Source organism: Sinocyclocheilus grahami, unplaced genomic scaffold (genome assembly GCF_001515645.1).
Source record: "Sinocyclocheilus grahami isolate Dianchi unplaced genomic scaffold, SAMN03320097.WGS_v1.1 scaffold1032.1, whole genome shotgun sequence".
Classification (NCBI taxonomy): domain Eukaryota; kingdom Metazoa; phylum Chordata; class Actinopteri; order Cypriniformes; family Cyprinidae; genus Sinocyclocheilus; species Sinocyclocheilus grahami.
The window spans coordinates 660564-676686 of NW_015506211.1; the positions used below are offsets into that span (position 1 = coordinate 660564).

General features: G+C 38.5%; 1 protein-coding gene across 1 annotated transcript in view; it reads left to right on the top strand.

Annotated features, from left to right (window-relative positions):
- Positions 1 to 6000: 6000 nt before the first annotated feature.
- The window catches only part of LOC107565858 (serine/threonine-protein kinase LMTK2-like), a 23825-nt gene continuing 13702 nt past the window's right edge, over positions 6001 to 16123 (top strand). Inside the window, exons 1-6 of the mRNA XM_016251146.1 lie at positions 6001 to 6025; positions 6637 to 6767; positions 6901 to 7051; positions 8474 to 8550; positions 9053 to 9171; positions 10357 to 10444. Of these exons, the coding sequence (XP_016106632.1) occupies positions 6001 to 6025; positions 6637 to 6767; positions 6901 to 7051; positions 8474 to 8550; positions 9053 to 9171; positions 10357 to 10444 (591 nt within the window). The remainder of the gene's footprint in view (positions 6026 to 6636; positions 6768 to 6900; positions 7052 to 8473; positions 8551 to 9052; positions 9172 to 10356; positions 10445 to 16123) is intronic.

Consider the following 16123-nt stretch of genomic DNA (forward strand, 5'->3'; position numbering starts at 1 on the left):
CATTATTGTGAACGATTTCTTCGATTTCATAATCGCACGATTAAATCGTCTCCGATAGTTTTGTCACGGTACCAAAATTTCAGTATTTGGTACCAATACCAGTGAAATCCATGATTCTCGGTACCAATTTTGGTACCAAAGCAAAACACAACAACATGCTAATTAAAAAATTTGACTATACTTTTATTTAATCCAAACTGTGTACATATTTAATTTTAAAAGGCTTTTGAAAACCTAGAGTTATTCAGCCAAGAATAGCAACTAAGTTAGCCAGAAGAAGAAAAAAAAAAAAAGCACAGACCTGCTTTTCTGACGTATATGACGCAAACAATGTTAACCATTTGTACATTCTCTAACACGCATATTTTAGATACTGTTCTGTTTTATTGTTCTGTTTTTAAATATTGAATGTACATCAGTATAACGGATCCGTGCATTTCTTATGTTAATAATATTAATCAAACAGCAATAGAGAATTCACTCGCTGCTCTTAACTAAGTAACTTCTGTATCTTTAATGGATATTTGTGTAGTATATTTAGTTCGTACAGTAATGGTGTGGGGGAGCGCGAGTGAAATTAGACAAACTTGGCATGTCCTAAAAGGTTGAAAACCCCTGGTTTACATGAATAAAAATACAAACATGATACATTTATATATACAGATTTATTCATTAATGTGTAATATATTTTTCAAATGGATTTTGAAAACTGAAAACAAGGAGCTCTAAAAGATGTTTTAGAATTTTTACAGCTCTTTTGTTTTATAGCGTCTACAAATATGTTAAAATTAGCCTACAACTTCATCTGTCTGAAAAAATAGCAGTGATTGATTTTATCAGTTATTTTTAGGGATGCTCCGATCAGGATTTTTGCAGCCGATACTGAGTACCGATTTCTTGTCATGGTGATCGGCCGATGCCGATTCTGATGGTTCAAGTTTTATATAGACGGTTTGATCGGGCGCACGTGCATGGCCCGAAGTTAACTTCCGGTCTGTGTGTGTTTATCAGTCTGGCTATGGCGCCGGCTACAAACTCAGTTAAAGTTAAAGTGATGAGTAGACTGAAGTTGGGCTCAGTTGGTTGTGCTGTGGGATGTTTTCCATAAATTTATTTATTTGTGGCGCTCGCCACAGTATCAAAACTGACCGATTTTCCAAAAGGCTTCGTTGAATAAACATGAACACGTACTGCATGTTTAAAAATCAAAACGAGGCGCTGGTGTTTTTATATCACTGTGTTTCTGAAGGAAGTCTATCTTTAGAAAATGTTCGATGTCATTTTCATTTCATCTTGCATGTTATATTGTGCACCCGTGCCGTGTTTTGATTTTGAAACATGCAGTGCTCGTGTTTGTTCAGCGGAGTCAAAGCCTTTTGGAAACTATTTGTGGCGGTCTATTTGTGCCGCCACAAATAAATCAATGTATGAGAAACCCTGTTCTATGCAACTTGTCTCTGCTCGCAAGCTCCATCTGTATTTTATATTTTGTTTTCCTGGAAAAGAAAGACTAAGAATTCTAGATGCATATGCATACTAATTTGTCAGTTTACACTAGATGTGAATGACCTCAAAGCTAACAGAACCCGCAAAGCTCTAGTTTTGTTTTCATGCAGCTTTTAAATCTAAAATCAATAATCGATTAGTTTGTTGGATGATTAGTGTCATCGTGTTGCATCCTTACTTCAAACCCGTAAGGCAGTAGCAAGTGGACCGTCTAAAACTCCACCTGAATCTGTCCACATGTATGCCAAATCCAGAAAACAACACCCTGTCCAATTGGGTCATCTCCACTTCTGTGTGAGCGAACATCACTTCATTATGCAAGAGAGCTGAAATAAGAGCTGACAGCTTGGTGTTTATTGGCCTGAGAAGCAGTTGAATAATTTGTGCTGCTTGCCAAGTCATGATATAAACTCATGACTCCGATAAGAAGAACAAATGGGGAGGTGATTGTGCTGCTGCCCACTGCTCGTCACTCATCAGAGGAGCAGGGGTTCAGTCTGACGCCGTAATGATCAACACATCTCTCAACCCCTCATAACCTATGCTGTTACTGTGCTGGAAGCCTGCCTCCTTTTGCTCTCGCTTGGGCACAGATGCATTGGCATTTCGGCCTTTGATTGCTTGAGCACATGATGCAGCATTGTTATTGATTTACTCTCAACTCAAGAAATAAGTAATCAAGTGCTCTCACTCGGGATACCATGCTCTTTATATCTGAAACTGTTGATGTGAACGAGACACCACTTATTATTAATAATTAAACCTCTGACCTCCTTTCTGCAAAGTTGGGTGTTGTAAAATTGTTCGTTCACACACTGTAAGGGCTCATATATGAACTGCTGTGCCCTTGATTAACCCCAGGTTACCCCTAGAGAGTTTGTATAATATGTGTACAATATGTACACAGTTTTGTGATTGATAACCATATTGAAATTAGGACAAAAATCCCCCACATTTTTTTTGTGCGTGTATAAGGATGAGTGTAACCAAGGAAGATGGATATCAACAGTTTAACACATTTGGTGTCAGCTGGTTTTCATGAAAGAAATATCAGCAACCGGAGATATTAATGTCTGAGAAAGACTGGTGTCAAAGTGTCAAGACGCGTACTTCTGTTTGTGGGTCAATGACATGTAAGAATGTTCATGATAAAATGAAAAAAATCTCATTTAAAGCACCAAGTTCTTAGAAATGTTTCAAATGATTGATTCTAAAAATGTTGTGTGGTGTAATGATCAAATAAAATGTACTACTGTATATTTCTTAGAGCTTGAATACTTGTGAGTGTACTTATCTTGATCATTATTTGTTTTATTTTTCATAAAATCCATAAAGTTTGGGCTTTCATTCATACCATGCTTTGTCATTTGAAGTAAATGATGCTGTCTGTTCATTGCACATGTTTGCAAAATAACATTTCTGGTATCTTGTCACCACTACCAGATTTGCTGTATGTAGATAACTTGATTAGCTTGTAAAATCAGGTTTAAAATAAATCTAAAAATATAAGTGTTAGTTCTGGAAGCAGCAATTACATTTACCATCTTGTTTTTTGGCAGCTGGGTGTTCTTTCTACACAATCAGTTGTCACTGATTACTTGCTGTTTGTATTATAGTGAACTTACTCGGGTTTATTTCATGTGCCTGGGTCTTGTCTCTCGTGGCTGCCTAGCAACAGGTCTCTCATGTACATCCCAGAGCTCTCGGTGTAATTGCAGTGTTGGAACATATTGTCATTTGACTCTGCACTGAAGGTTTCGGGTGTACATTGTAGTCAAAGGAATGTGGCTAGAGGGTAAGGGCACGTTTACACAACAATGATGTCCTAAAAACGGAAAAGTTTTTCCTTTGCATTTTTCTGCATAGAGACGATAACATTGTCAAAATGACCCCCATTCACACAAATCTGTGAAAACGACTAAAAGCGCAGTATTATGCATGCCAGACCGGTAGTTGGGACCATTGTGAAGAAACACAACATGAACATGTAATACGCAAGCACATGACTTCACCGTTTTCACAAATTTGCATTTTGTAGTCTACACAGAGACAATAACGGTATCGTTTTCATTTTAAGGACCCAAAACGCTGTTTTCATGTAAATGACTGGCCCAAACGCATACGTTTTAAAGTTCTGGTGCATAAGTAATTTGCTTGCTTGCTTGCATCCTTTCTGAATAAAAGTATTAATTTCAAGAGCCCGACTGATATATAATTTAGCTGATATTATCGGCTGATATGAGCCTGTCATATCGGCGAATATGCCGCCGATATGTCACCGATATAAAAAATTTTTTGCAGAACATATAACGCAGATTAAATGCTTCTGAATGGTGTAATTACTTAGTTTGTCCAGCAGAGCGCGCTGCATTGTTTGCTACTGTTGACCCAGGTCACTGTAGTGTAGAGATGTTCGGATGAGCTCAAACTTCACCAGACTCCACTGCTTCAAATTATCCGCCCGCCACCCACCTATATTTGATCGTCACATTACAATGATTCTAATTCTTAGTTTTGCATGATAATATGATGAATGGATGGTTCATTTTTAACAGCAGATTCAGTGGCGTTAGAGACTAGAGCTGATCTGCGCATCACGGCGCGCGTCTGCGGCGCATTAAAGCCTGTGTTACGGCCACCGGAGCTGATCGCGGCCACTCAGTCAATGCTTATACCAGCCTCGCCGCGGCACAGAACTCATGCTTATCACATCGGTCATATCGCGCGGCACGACAATAGAACTCTATTGTATTTTGTCGCGCCGCTCGTGTCCGATGTAGAATAGAACCCATTATAATCAGTGATGTTGTCTACACTGGATGCAGTAAACTGATGCCTCGTTCTATTTATGACGTGCTGACACAAAGTTCAAATGATTTTCAACGGTCGCTTTGTCGCATCCTGTTGCGGCACGGACACGGTGTTAGCATAGTTTGTCAGTACAGTCAGTAACGTAGCAGATTGAAAAGTTAGTATATTTCTGCAGTCCAATAGACGGCAGTGCGGTGGTGGTTTGAGTGTTGAATGGTGATTTAACGCTACGTTGTCACCTAGTTGGAGAGACTCAATGCTAAGTAAATAAACAACAATGTCCCCCGTCTTCTAACATGCGATTATGGTAAGGGGCGTTACATTTCCGACGAGTGCTTGCGGTGTTCGGCCAATCACAATGCACTGGGTCAGCTGGCCAATCAGAGCAGACTGCGCTTGTCGGAAGGAGGGACTTTGTAGAAAACGAAGCGTTTGAGAGAGGCGGGGCCTAGAGGAACTAAAATAATGTACAGTATTTGAAAAATAATGTGTTTTTTGAACATTAAAGCATGTCAACATATTCTGTTACACCAAATACACAAAATAATGATCTTTAAAAAAAGCATCATATGACCCCTTTAAACTGCAAAAAGACGATTTAAATTTGAATGTTTCTTCATGTTCATTTGATTACCAAAAAATACACAACACAAAGTTGGTGAAAAAAATAATATTATTAATTATTATTATTTATTAATTTTAGATGTTTACATTTGAAAAAGCTGTGCTTCCTGTATAAACCTGCCCCTGTTGGTTTGGCAGTAGCTTGCTTGCCCTACACAGTTACCTTGTTTAATTTCTTAATTCAAGTTATATATATATATTGTTCTATTTGTGTTATTTAAGTTATTTATAATAAGTGAAGTTTACTGTTAAGTGCACTTAAGTGTTTACTGTTAAGTCTTTACTGTTTAAAGACTTACTGTTTAAGTCTTTACTGTTAAGTGCATGAATGGAAAGTGTGTCCAAACTTTTGACTATACTGTACTATAATATAGTCTAAACATAAAGAATATCGGCCGATATATCGGTGTCTGTCTTTTTTTACTCCCTATTATCGGTATCGGCCCCCATAAAACCCATATCGGTCGGGCTCTATTAATTTCTTTAAAAAAACTTTGAAAAGAGAACGTAAATAGTATTTATGAGATTCCCCACTAGGATGGGACTGGTATACCATTATCTATACTCTTTTTGTACTATAAAAATAACAGAGAACAGAATAAGTTGCTGTGGGAAAAGTGTATGATCTTAAACATGACATGCATTGTTGTTTAATACATTTGACACCTGTTTTCCTTAGTGTATAGCTTGTGTCTTAAGGTTGTGTCCTTATCTGTAAATCTTTGAAATTCACGCACATATTTCCATTTTACATAAAGGCTCATCCTGACAGCTGTCTGTCTATAAAGTGAGTGAAGTGGCCAAGGTGACCCATACTCGGAATTTGTGCTCTGCATTTCATCCATCCAAGTGCACACACACAGTAGTGAACACACACACACACACACACACACACCGTGAACACACATCTGGAGCAGTTGGGGGTTCGGTGCCTTGCTCAAGGGTCTCGCCTCAGTCGTGGTATTTAGGATGGAAGAGCGCGCTGAGAGCGACAATTCCTGCCAGACCTGAGACTCGAACCCGCAACCTTCGGGTTACAAGTCCGACTCTCTAACCATTATGTCACGACTGCCCCGTATGAAGAGTATTTTGCAGCTAGTTGCAGCAGCATTGACAGGCTTTGTTTGTTTAGTAAAGCATAGATACATAGAAAATAAAATAAAGAAACAAGTTTTGTTTTTCTTCCCGCTGCTATACCGAACTGTTCCTGTGACTTAAACACTTAGGTAAAGATAGTTAAAAATGTTTAACGCATCTTTTCCAAACTCTAATGCTTTATTGAAGTTTACATCAGATGAAAATCTCACACACACTAAGACCTGTGTACTGCAAACCACCTTTTATGAGTAAGTGTTCAAAATAGCCCCGTCTTTACTCATGTTTCATGGCTCTGTGTGTGGCTTGTAGGATTACTGAAGCCACATTTATTACTATTATGGGAGATCATGCCAGCCACTGATGAAAGATCTGTCTTAGCATATTATCCATACATGCACATCCTTGTCAGCTAATTGTGCAAGACAAACTACTGCCTAAGCAGATCAGTGTCCTGGAGCACAGGAATGATTAAATGAGTCTCTCTCTTTTCATATAATCCTGCTTTCTACACAAGGGATTCCCTCTAAAAGATTATCGCTCCATTACCATCCATCTGCTGCGTAACACACTGAGCTTTAATCAGGTGTTTGTGCTCAGCAGAGGCTGCTGGATATGTGGATTTCTCTCTGATCATCCCGCTGCTGTTGTCTCTGGCTGTGTCGGTGGCCCTTGTGGTACTGCTGCTCAACTGTGCTTCCTGCTGCAAAGAGCAAGAGATCAACTTTAAGGTGAGTGAAATGCTCTCTCGCATCATTCTGTGTCTGAAGTCTATATCGTTTGTAGCAATTTCTGTCTTTACCGTTTGAACGGTTCAAGAGTATTTCTTGATTGTCGCTAGTTTTCATTTCAAATGTGATTCAGGAGTTTGAAGACCACTTTGAGGATGAGGTTGATTTCACGCCCCCAGCAGAGGACACCCCCTCTATGCAGTCGCCTGCGGAGGTTTACACACTCGCTGTTCCACCTGTGCCCCTCCCTGGACCCCCTCACCTCCAGTTGCCCCGGATAACAGGTCAGAAACATGTGCCTTGCCCTCTCAGCACATCTGCAAATGCACTCTTTTGCATTGAGTACAAAGATGTTCTACTATTCAAAGTTTGGGGGTCTGTGAGATATTTTAATGCTTTTGAAAGTAGTCTCTTATGCTCACTAAGGGTGCATTTATTTGATCCAAAATACAGTAATAACAAAAATATTGTGAAATATTATTGCCATGTAAAATAACCATGTAAAATTCTATGTAAATATATTTTAAAATGAAATGCTAAGCTGAATTTCCAGCATCATTACGCCAGTCTTCAGTGTCACATGATCCTTCAGAAATCATTCTAATATGCTGCTCAAGAAAAAAAAATTTTTAATTAATACCGCAGTTAGGGTTTTGTGGTTTTGTGACTTTTTTTTCAAAAGAACAACATTTGTTTTAAATATAAATCTTTTGTAGCATCGTAAGTGTCTTTGCCGTCACGTTTGATCAATTTAATGTATCCAAGCTAGATAAAAGTATACATTTCTTAAAAAAAAAATTACAAATTCGATCTGCCCCTAAACTTTTGAATGGTAGGTTCAATCAGCTCGTCTCATTCTCCTCACTGTCATGAGCCAGAATTTAGTGCAATTTTAGTAAACAGTCATTCGCCATAATAAAAACGCTACCTTCAAAGATGTATCAAACATATATCCATATGACATTGCTGTATGTGTGCTTGAGTAATTGATATGTACTGTGGTGTGACATAACCTTTTTTATTTTATAAGTGCATATTATTTGAGAAACAAAATAAAAGAAAATCTTTAAAAAAAAAATCCTTTGCATCAACTATTGACTAAAACTTGACTAAAACTGGAGAACATACAGCATTCTAAAAGATTTATGTATTTTTTTTATTTCTCTCAACACGATTAATCAGAAATATTGTTGGGATGTGGAGGCTTCGGTGACAAGGTGCATGGTACACATAGTTAACTTGACAAACAAACACAGCCTGATGTGTTATATTACATCTAGTGAGAATAGTAAGAATAAACATCAGTGTGACCTGTGATCTCAAGAGTTAATGTCAGCTGATGAATGTGTGATGTGGTGTAGCATGCTTTTCAGGCAGATCATGAGGCAAGTAAACACTGCGCTGCATTAAAAAAGCACGAATTAAATTGAGTAAAACACACAGCGCTGAAGTCTTTACATTTACTGGATGAAGTAGATGAACTGCTTTCAAAATACTTCTAAAAGAAACCGTATTATGATGAATAAAGGGTCAGCCTTACATAACCACTTAGGAGTAATTCTGTTGGCTTTCTTCAGGACATTCGTTTTAAGCGTTGCATTCAGAGTAGCTGAAGCATTACAGTGACTTTTTCCTTTTCCTTTCGTTTGCTGTTTATTTGGTCGCATTGATCCTTCTCAATGTTTGTCTGATTTTCGGTCTTGTAGACGTCTCATCAGGTCCTCACGTGGCTCGAAACTCTCTCAATTACATTCAGGAGATCGGGAACGGCTGGTTTGGAAAGGTAAGCTTGTCTTCCTGTGTTTATATTGTACACTGAAAGTGTGAAGGTGTATTGATAGACTTGGGTCTTGCGACACACATTGTGTGAAAGCAAAGCAGTGACTTCTGAAGAATTTGTCAAGGACAAATGTACAATTTCTCCTGAGGATTCGTCTTAAATAATCACATCTCGTGATCTTGTTAGTACTTGCTCTCATCTCTATGCCGGGGGCCCTCAGGGGCCAGAGTTTGACGTTTACGAGGGAGCATTATACGGCACTCAGGCTGTCCTCCTGCAGCCTGTGTGTGGATGTGTTTACCGAGATTAAGACTTATGGGAAAACCTTGTTTCCTGATGCTTTTTCCTGGCTAGCTGAGCCATGGGAACATCCTCGTCTGAGCCACCTGCTGTGCTGTGATACGCATAACAGGCCTTGTTTGCGGTTTCTTTCTGAAGCACTTGTCAGTGTTGGATTGGTCCATTGTGGTGTTCTTTATCAAAGTTATTTGTCTGGTTCTGACAGGTTCTGCTGAGTGAGATCTATGTGGACCCTGGAGTCGCCCGAGCGGTTGTCAGAGAGCTGAAGGCCAACGCCAGCTCCAAAGAGCAGAATGAGTTCCTGCAGCAGGGAGACCTGTACAGGTGAGAGGGCCTTTCATTATTATTTATTTTAACATTGATTATTTCAATAGTTTTGATCTACGTTTTACTGTAAGCACGTCAACTTTGAAACCAAATAATGTAGGGTGGGACTTGAGTTTATCCATTGGGATTTAGTTGGCTCGTGACTGGGTAAATCATGTTAGGCTGTGCTTTTATTAGTGGTGTTTATTAAAGGGATAGTTCACCCCAAAATGCAAATTCTGTCATTAATTACTCACCCTCGTGTCGTTCCAAACCTGTAAGACCTTCGTTCATCTTCGGAACACAAATTAAGATATTTTTGATGGAATCTGAGGGCTCTCTGACCCTCCCATAGACAGCAAGGTAACTACCACGGTCAAGGTCCAGAAAAGTACCAAGATGATCGACAAAGTAGTCCGTGTGACATCAGCGGTTCAACTGTAAAGTTACGAAGCTACGAGAATGCGAGAAGTCACTTTGGACGCAGTAGAGACGAAAATGTGGAATAAAGTAGTTATTTTTGTTTTCTTTGCGCAAAAAAGTATTCTCGTAGCTTCGTAACTTTACAGTTGAACCGCTGATGTCACACGGACTACTTTGTCGATCATCTTGGTACTTTTCTGGACCTTGACCGTGGTAGTTACCTTGCTGTCTATGGGAGGGTCAGAGAGCCCTCAGATTTCATCAAAAATATCTTAATTTGTGTTCCGAAGATGAACGAAGGTCTTACAGGTTTGGAACGACACGAGGGTGAGTAATTAATGACAGAATTTTCATTTTTGGGTGAACTAGCCCTTTAAGACAAGCTTCGCTAATATTACCGCTCATATATGTTTTATTCAAACCTCTAACTGTAATTATTAGATGTCATGTATTACTTGTTTTATTACAGATGTAAACAGTGAGTTAAGATCATGATGCTTGGTGTGGAGAGTTGTGTTATTACATTACTAAGAGATCAGAATTTCATTTAGGGAGGCACTCCTATCATATCTAGACTGCAAATATCACAGAGATGGGTTAGTTTGACTTGAGGCGGATCACAACCCAACCAACCCTCCAAAAGCCACCATCCTACCACTTACATTTTGTTTAGAGAAAAAAAAAAACTTGATTACATGAGCAGAAAATATCTGCTTTTAATTTTTAGTGTTCTGTTATGTATGGTTAGATTAATGTTTTTCATTAATTGTGTGTTTACAGGGTTCTTCAGCATCCCAATATACTGCAATGTCTTGGTCAGTGTGTGGAGGCCATCCCTTTCCTGCTTGTTTTTGAGTATTGTGAACTGGTAAGTTGATTTTATAAAATATACCTATTTTCAGATGCGCAGCTGTATTTTCAGCATCATTACTGCAGTCTTCAGTGTCACATGATCCTTCAGAAATCAGTATAATATGCTGATCTGCTGCTCGAGAAACATTTTTCGGGATTCTTTGATGAATAGACTGTTTAAAAGTACAGCATTTATTTGATATAGAAATCTTTTATACACTATACATTATACGCCTTTTCTGTCATTTTGCTTAATTTCATCAATCCTTGCTGAATAAAAGCTTTTTTTTTTTAAATCTTACTGACCTCAAACTTTTATATATGGTGTTATATAAAAAAAAAGGTGTATATATGGTGTATATATCCTCTAATTTCCATTTCTGCTGCCTTCATGTTCTCCAGGGAAGTTCCTACAGTAGTTTGTTTTAGTATATTTGTGTTGCTTCATTTTTTCTCTTCAAGATTAGGACAGGAAGCCAGTGCGAACGATACAACAGAGATTTCAGACGAGACCTTAGTCTGAACACGTTTAATTTGATGGGTTTGTAAGATTGTATTTGAAAGGTGGTATCTCAAAGCTGAATTTTTTTATTTCTTTGCTCTCTTTGCCCTCTATTCTGATTCTGGTGTACCGGTGAAAAGAGACTGCCTTATATGTGACCCTAGAGCACAAAATCATTCATAAGGGTCAATTTTTCGAAATTAAGATTTATACATCATCTGAAAGCTGAATAAATAAGCTTCCCATTGATGTGTGGTTTGTTAGGATCGGACAATATTTGAAAATCTGGAATCTGAGGGTGCAAAAAAATCTAAATATTGAGAAAATCATCTTTAAAGTTGTCCAAATGAAGTTCTTAGCAATGCATATTACTAATCAAACATTAAGTTTTGATATATTTACAGTAGGAAATTTACAAAATATCTTCAAGGAACTTGATCTTTACTTAATATCCTAATGATTTTTGGCATAAAAGAAAAATCTATAATTTTGACTCATACAATGTATTGTTGGCTATTGCTACAGCGACATAACACTGCTTTTGTGCTCCAGGCTCACATTTGAGGAAAGCGGATAAGCAGATGCAAGTCCTTTAGTATAAGAATGAACGGTGTGTATTGCTTGTTCATGGCATCAGTGAAATCTTTAGTGCTTTTAAACATCCTCATTGTGTTTGGTACTCATTATTCATCTTAATTTTGATCAGCCATCTATTAGAAAACATCTGTTTTTTAATTCTTTGGCATCTGTCTAGCTCTTCAGATCATCTTTTCTTGCACGCTTGTAAGCACCTGAATTGGCGGTTGTGGAATCTTGTTTCACAGCCACACACGGCATCTCAAATTCTTATCAGACAAGTCTGATGAAAGCACAGATAGGCCTACTTCAGCGTACCTCACGACTTCATTTGTTCCCAAACGCTAGCATCCGTCATAAGTTACACAGCCAGTGTCTCTCAGTGGGCTGCTTCTTGCCCTTTGATTTATTTTCTGTTTTTCGTGATCTATTTCGGGTGTGCTGCTTGCGCCTGAGAAGGATATGAGCCACATAACTGCATGCAGTAGGTAGCTCTCCGATTCCCTCATATCCCAATAAAGCAACAGGATTCTTTTACTGACACGGTCACATCTTGCTGCGTTGGTGCATTTTATCACCATGCTGCAAAAGATACTAAGAACTAGAATATGATTGTGAAAATTATTTTCCTGTTAACTTTGCTTGAAGCTTTGTAAAATATGTTATAACTAATTCTTCGTGCAAATAATTAATGCATGTAAAAAATAAACAGACGAGCAAAAAAAAAAAATTGAAACAGACTTGCCTCAAAAATGTTTGAAAGCAATCTTATTCTGAGGATGTCTTTACATGTAGTCTGTTTTTGGTGTTAATGAGATACTACTGTAACTATTGTTAAATTTTTTGGGGTTACTTTTTAATGTCAATATAGTCTTTAATATTTTTTTTTATGTCAGTTTTAGTTATTTTAGTGCATCAAGTTAAAATGTGAAATGGTTCCTTAGGGACTGGTTGAATTAAAATGTTTTATTTCATTACATTTTTCAGTGAACATATGTCATTCTACGGCAACAAAAAAACTTTTCCGGGTTTTAGTTTTAAATGACTATAAAATCTTTGCGTTAAGTTACATATCAAATACTATTACTAAAGCTAAAGTGCTGCAATAAAGACACGCTGTGTTCTTACAAGTCTCAAATGTGCTCAAACAGATGCACATGTTGACCACAAAGATGGAGTCTTGTTACTTTCTTGTCTATTAATCTGCAGAAGCATAATAATAATAATAATAACACTAATTATGAGACATGCCAGTTCACTGCTCAGTGTTTGCACAAGCTAACTAAATCATCCGAAACAGTATTCTGTAATTCCTTTCAGTTTCTGCTGAGGTTGACTCCGCTCTCGCGCTGTAATTAGTTAGCTGTGTGTTAATCCCTCAGCGGCGGTGGTTAGGAACACTCTGCACACCTGACCAGTTGTTAGGAACAATGCCTGTGGTCTGGGATCCTCTGGGCCTGAGCAGGTGGATGGCTTCGAGCCAGAGAGACAGAATGAGCTCACTGCAGCCCACTGTTGCGTAATGCAGTCTGGGTTGTTTCCTTAGCTGGTGTTACGGCTCGGGTATCTTCCCAAGTTAGAGCGTAGCTTCACACGTAGACCTGTTTGGTTGTACGGTCCTACAAAATCTCATCTAAGAAGAATAATGGAGAAGCCTGGGCATTTTAAAGACAGCTGTTCACCGCACAGTTCTGGCCTCGATTCCATCCCAGACCAGCTTGTGTGGGATGAGTACTCGTATTGAGAGGTTTGGTTGAGGTAGTCAGTGGCTGTGTTCTGAATAGCATAATACTTGTATTATTTTTCGGTGTGTAGTATGTTTATCGTGGACAGTGTGCAGGTTTCTGGATGTTTGACCTGCTGTGTTATTCACCACACTTTCTCTTTCAAGCCTCAAATTTCAGTTTCTTTCTTGACTCGTTATTTTATCAGACTGGCAAAAATAACAATATTTCCAAGATAACCGGATCCCAGTCGGCTAAGTAAACAACTTGGGTCATGTGACCAGTCCTAGTGCATAATGTTTACAGTTTCACAAACACAACCGTGCAAAAGTCAGTAAAAGTTTTCAATATTTTTTGAGTTTCTTCCGCTAACCAATTTCTTTCGAACAGTAGTGTATTTATTTATTATGTCTCATACAAGTGTATATTCTCAAGTATGCAGTAAGAAGCAAGCTAGTGCTCCATTCTGAACATATCGCACCATCTCTCCTAATGAGAGACAGCTGCTGGTCTACTCATTTCCAGTTTGTAAGGTGCAAAGCAGGAAGTCCTTTTTTTAAATCTCTAATGTCCCATCACTGTGATTTTCGTCTTTTATCTTATATTAAAATGTTTGCTGAATGTGTCACTCTTCCGAGGTCGAGAGAAGCACATTTGGATGGCTGATTTTCTTTGTGTATCGCTGGTTACCACTGGTAACCCTGACACGGTGCATTTTAGAGAGAAATATAGCTGCAGGGTGCAATTGGAGCTGGTTTGCAGTATGCCAGTTGCTCTCTGATTGAGTGACAGTCTCTCCTGTAAAGGCTTTCTTTAGGGAGCTGCAGTGTATGCGTGTTTGTGTTCAAAGGCAGACCAAGCCCCTTGCAAGGTTTACTGAGATCTAAAAGTAATCGTATGTTTCTCAATGCTGTGCACTTAAAATGACTTGGAGAGAATATCTGCTTGCTTTTTTCACATTCAACCATAAAAACGTATGTATTTTCAGTATTTTAATGGTAATCACCAGTGAGAATAATGGGAATTACAAAGAAACGTTAAAATAATCATCAGTTTCACTTGCCAAAATGCAGTTTTTCCCTTTTTTCCCATTAGATTTTCACAAGATGTACCTCCTTTTGTGTAAATGTTTAGTAACTCAAATATGCTTTCATTCATGTCATCATGGAGTGGCCATAACTAAAAGGGGGAATCATTTTTAAAAATTGATCAATGGAAGACAAAACCGTTTCCCAAGATTTTTGTTCCGTGCAAACAAAGCTCCTTAACCAGTTGGCTTGCTTTACAGTTTGGCTGACTTAACAGAAAGTTAATCGTATATTACATGGCTGCCAGCTGTAAAGGCCTTTCCACACTGAGCGCGATGCGAAAAAGCGAGGCGAATCGCGACGAACGGTGCTTTCACACCGAATGCGAAACGAATGTTCGCCTTCTGCTAATCCACACCTGCACGCTAGGTGGCGCCGACCAGTAATGCATTTTTCCTGATATGTATCTCGTAAATGGATTTAACATCATCCACTGCTCAATATACAGCATTAAATTAAGATAAACAAGGTTCTACACCAGAAACAAACTATCTATAATGCTTACAAGAATAGGCTACATCCTGAAATACAATTAGAAGTACAATTAGCATCAAGCTACACTTGAAAATGTATGTAATTATTAATGTATTTGCTTACACTTTAAACCATCATCGAGTGCTTGTAATAACTTCCAATTGTGATCTATAGTTGATTTTGATTAATAAGCAGACACATGCACTCTTTGTATGTTTAATAACGCTACACTGCAAATATTTGTCATAAACATCCTTTATTGCTATAAAAATCCCATGAGCTGCATACAAAACACATACAGAAAATATATCGTCACAATCATGTCTATTTGCTTTCATATGTGTAGAAAAAGAGTGAACGTGCTCTGACTCGTAACACTCGCGCTCGTGGAAGAAAACGGACGGTGCTCTACTGTGATTACATAATTCAGTGGACAATTAATAGAAATTTTATTCTGTATAAAGAACATGTGAGAATAAATCTGTTCTCAAATACCAATGATAACAAGAACTCCGCACCCACTCTCTTCTCTTATCCGGGTGTTTGTTTACACTGGTTTTCGAAACAGCGGCACCACTCTTGCCTTTTTGTGCAACAGCAGCTGCTCCGGTCACGTGATCCTAGCTCAAATCTTATTGGATGGCCCGTGTTTTCGCTTTGCGAAACTGAAAAGATTCGTCAGACTGGTTCGAAAAAAAAAACATTCGTATTTCGGTGCGCGAATGTTCGCGGTCTATGTGGAAGCATCCATAGAAATCTATTGTTTTATTCCAGCGCATCTGATACTCGTTTCGCTTTATCGCGCTCAGTGTGGAAAGGCCTTAAAGGGTGCTATTATGCTTTTTCACTTTTTCTTAGCTTTCTTAACTTTAGTTAGTCTGTAATGTTGCTGTTTGAGCATAAAAAAGATCTGCAAAGTTACAAACCTCAAAGTCCACTTCAAAAGGAGATATTTTATTTAACAGAAGTCACTTTTCAAAAACTACAACGAACGACTCGTTTGGACTACAACGCATATTTTCCTGGATTTGTGATATCACAAAGATCGACGAATGGGACGAGACCTGGTTGAGCTGCACTAGAGAAGGCAACGAGTGTTATCACTAAGTCGGAGACACGCTAGCTTTCCCAAGACAGACGAACTTAGGGGTTACAATCATCCGGGTTTAAATCGCGCTCAAATTTGATTTGATATTGACGCAATATTTACACTGAAGCTGGCTATGGTAAGGGGCATGACATTTTCCGACCAGACGCCGAGTGCTGCCAATCACAACACACACTGGCCCAGCTAACCAATCACAGCACATTTCGTATTTCAGAAGGCGGGC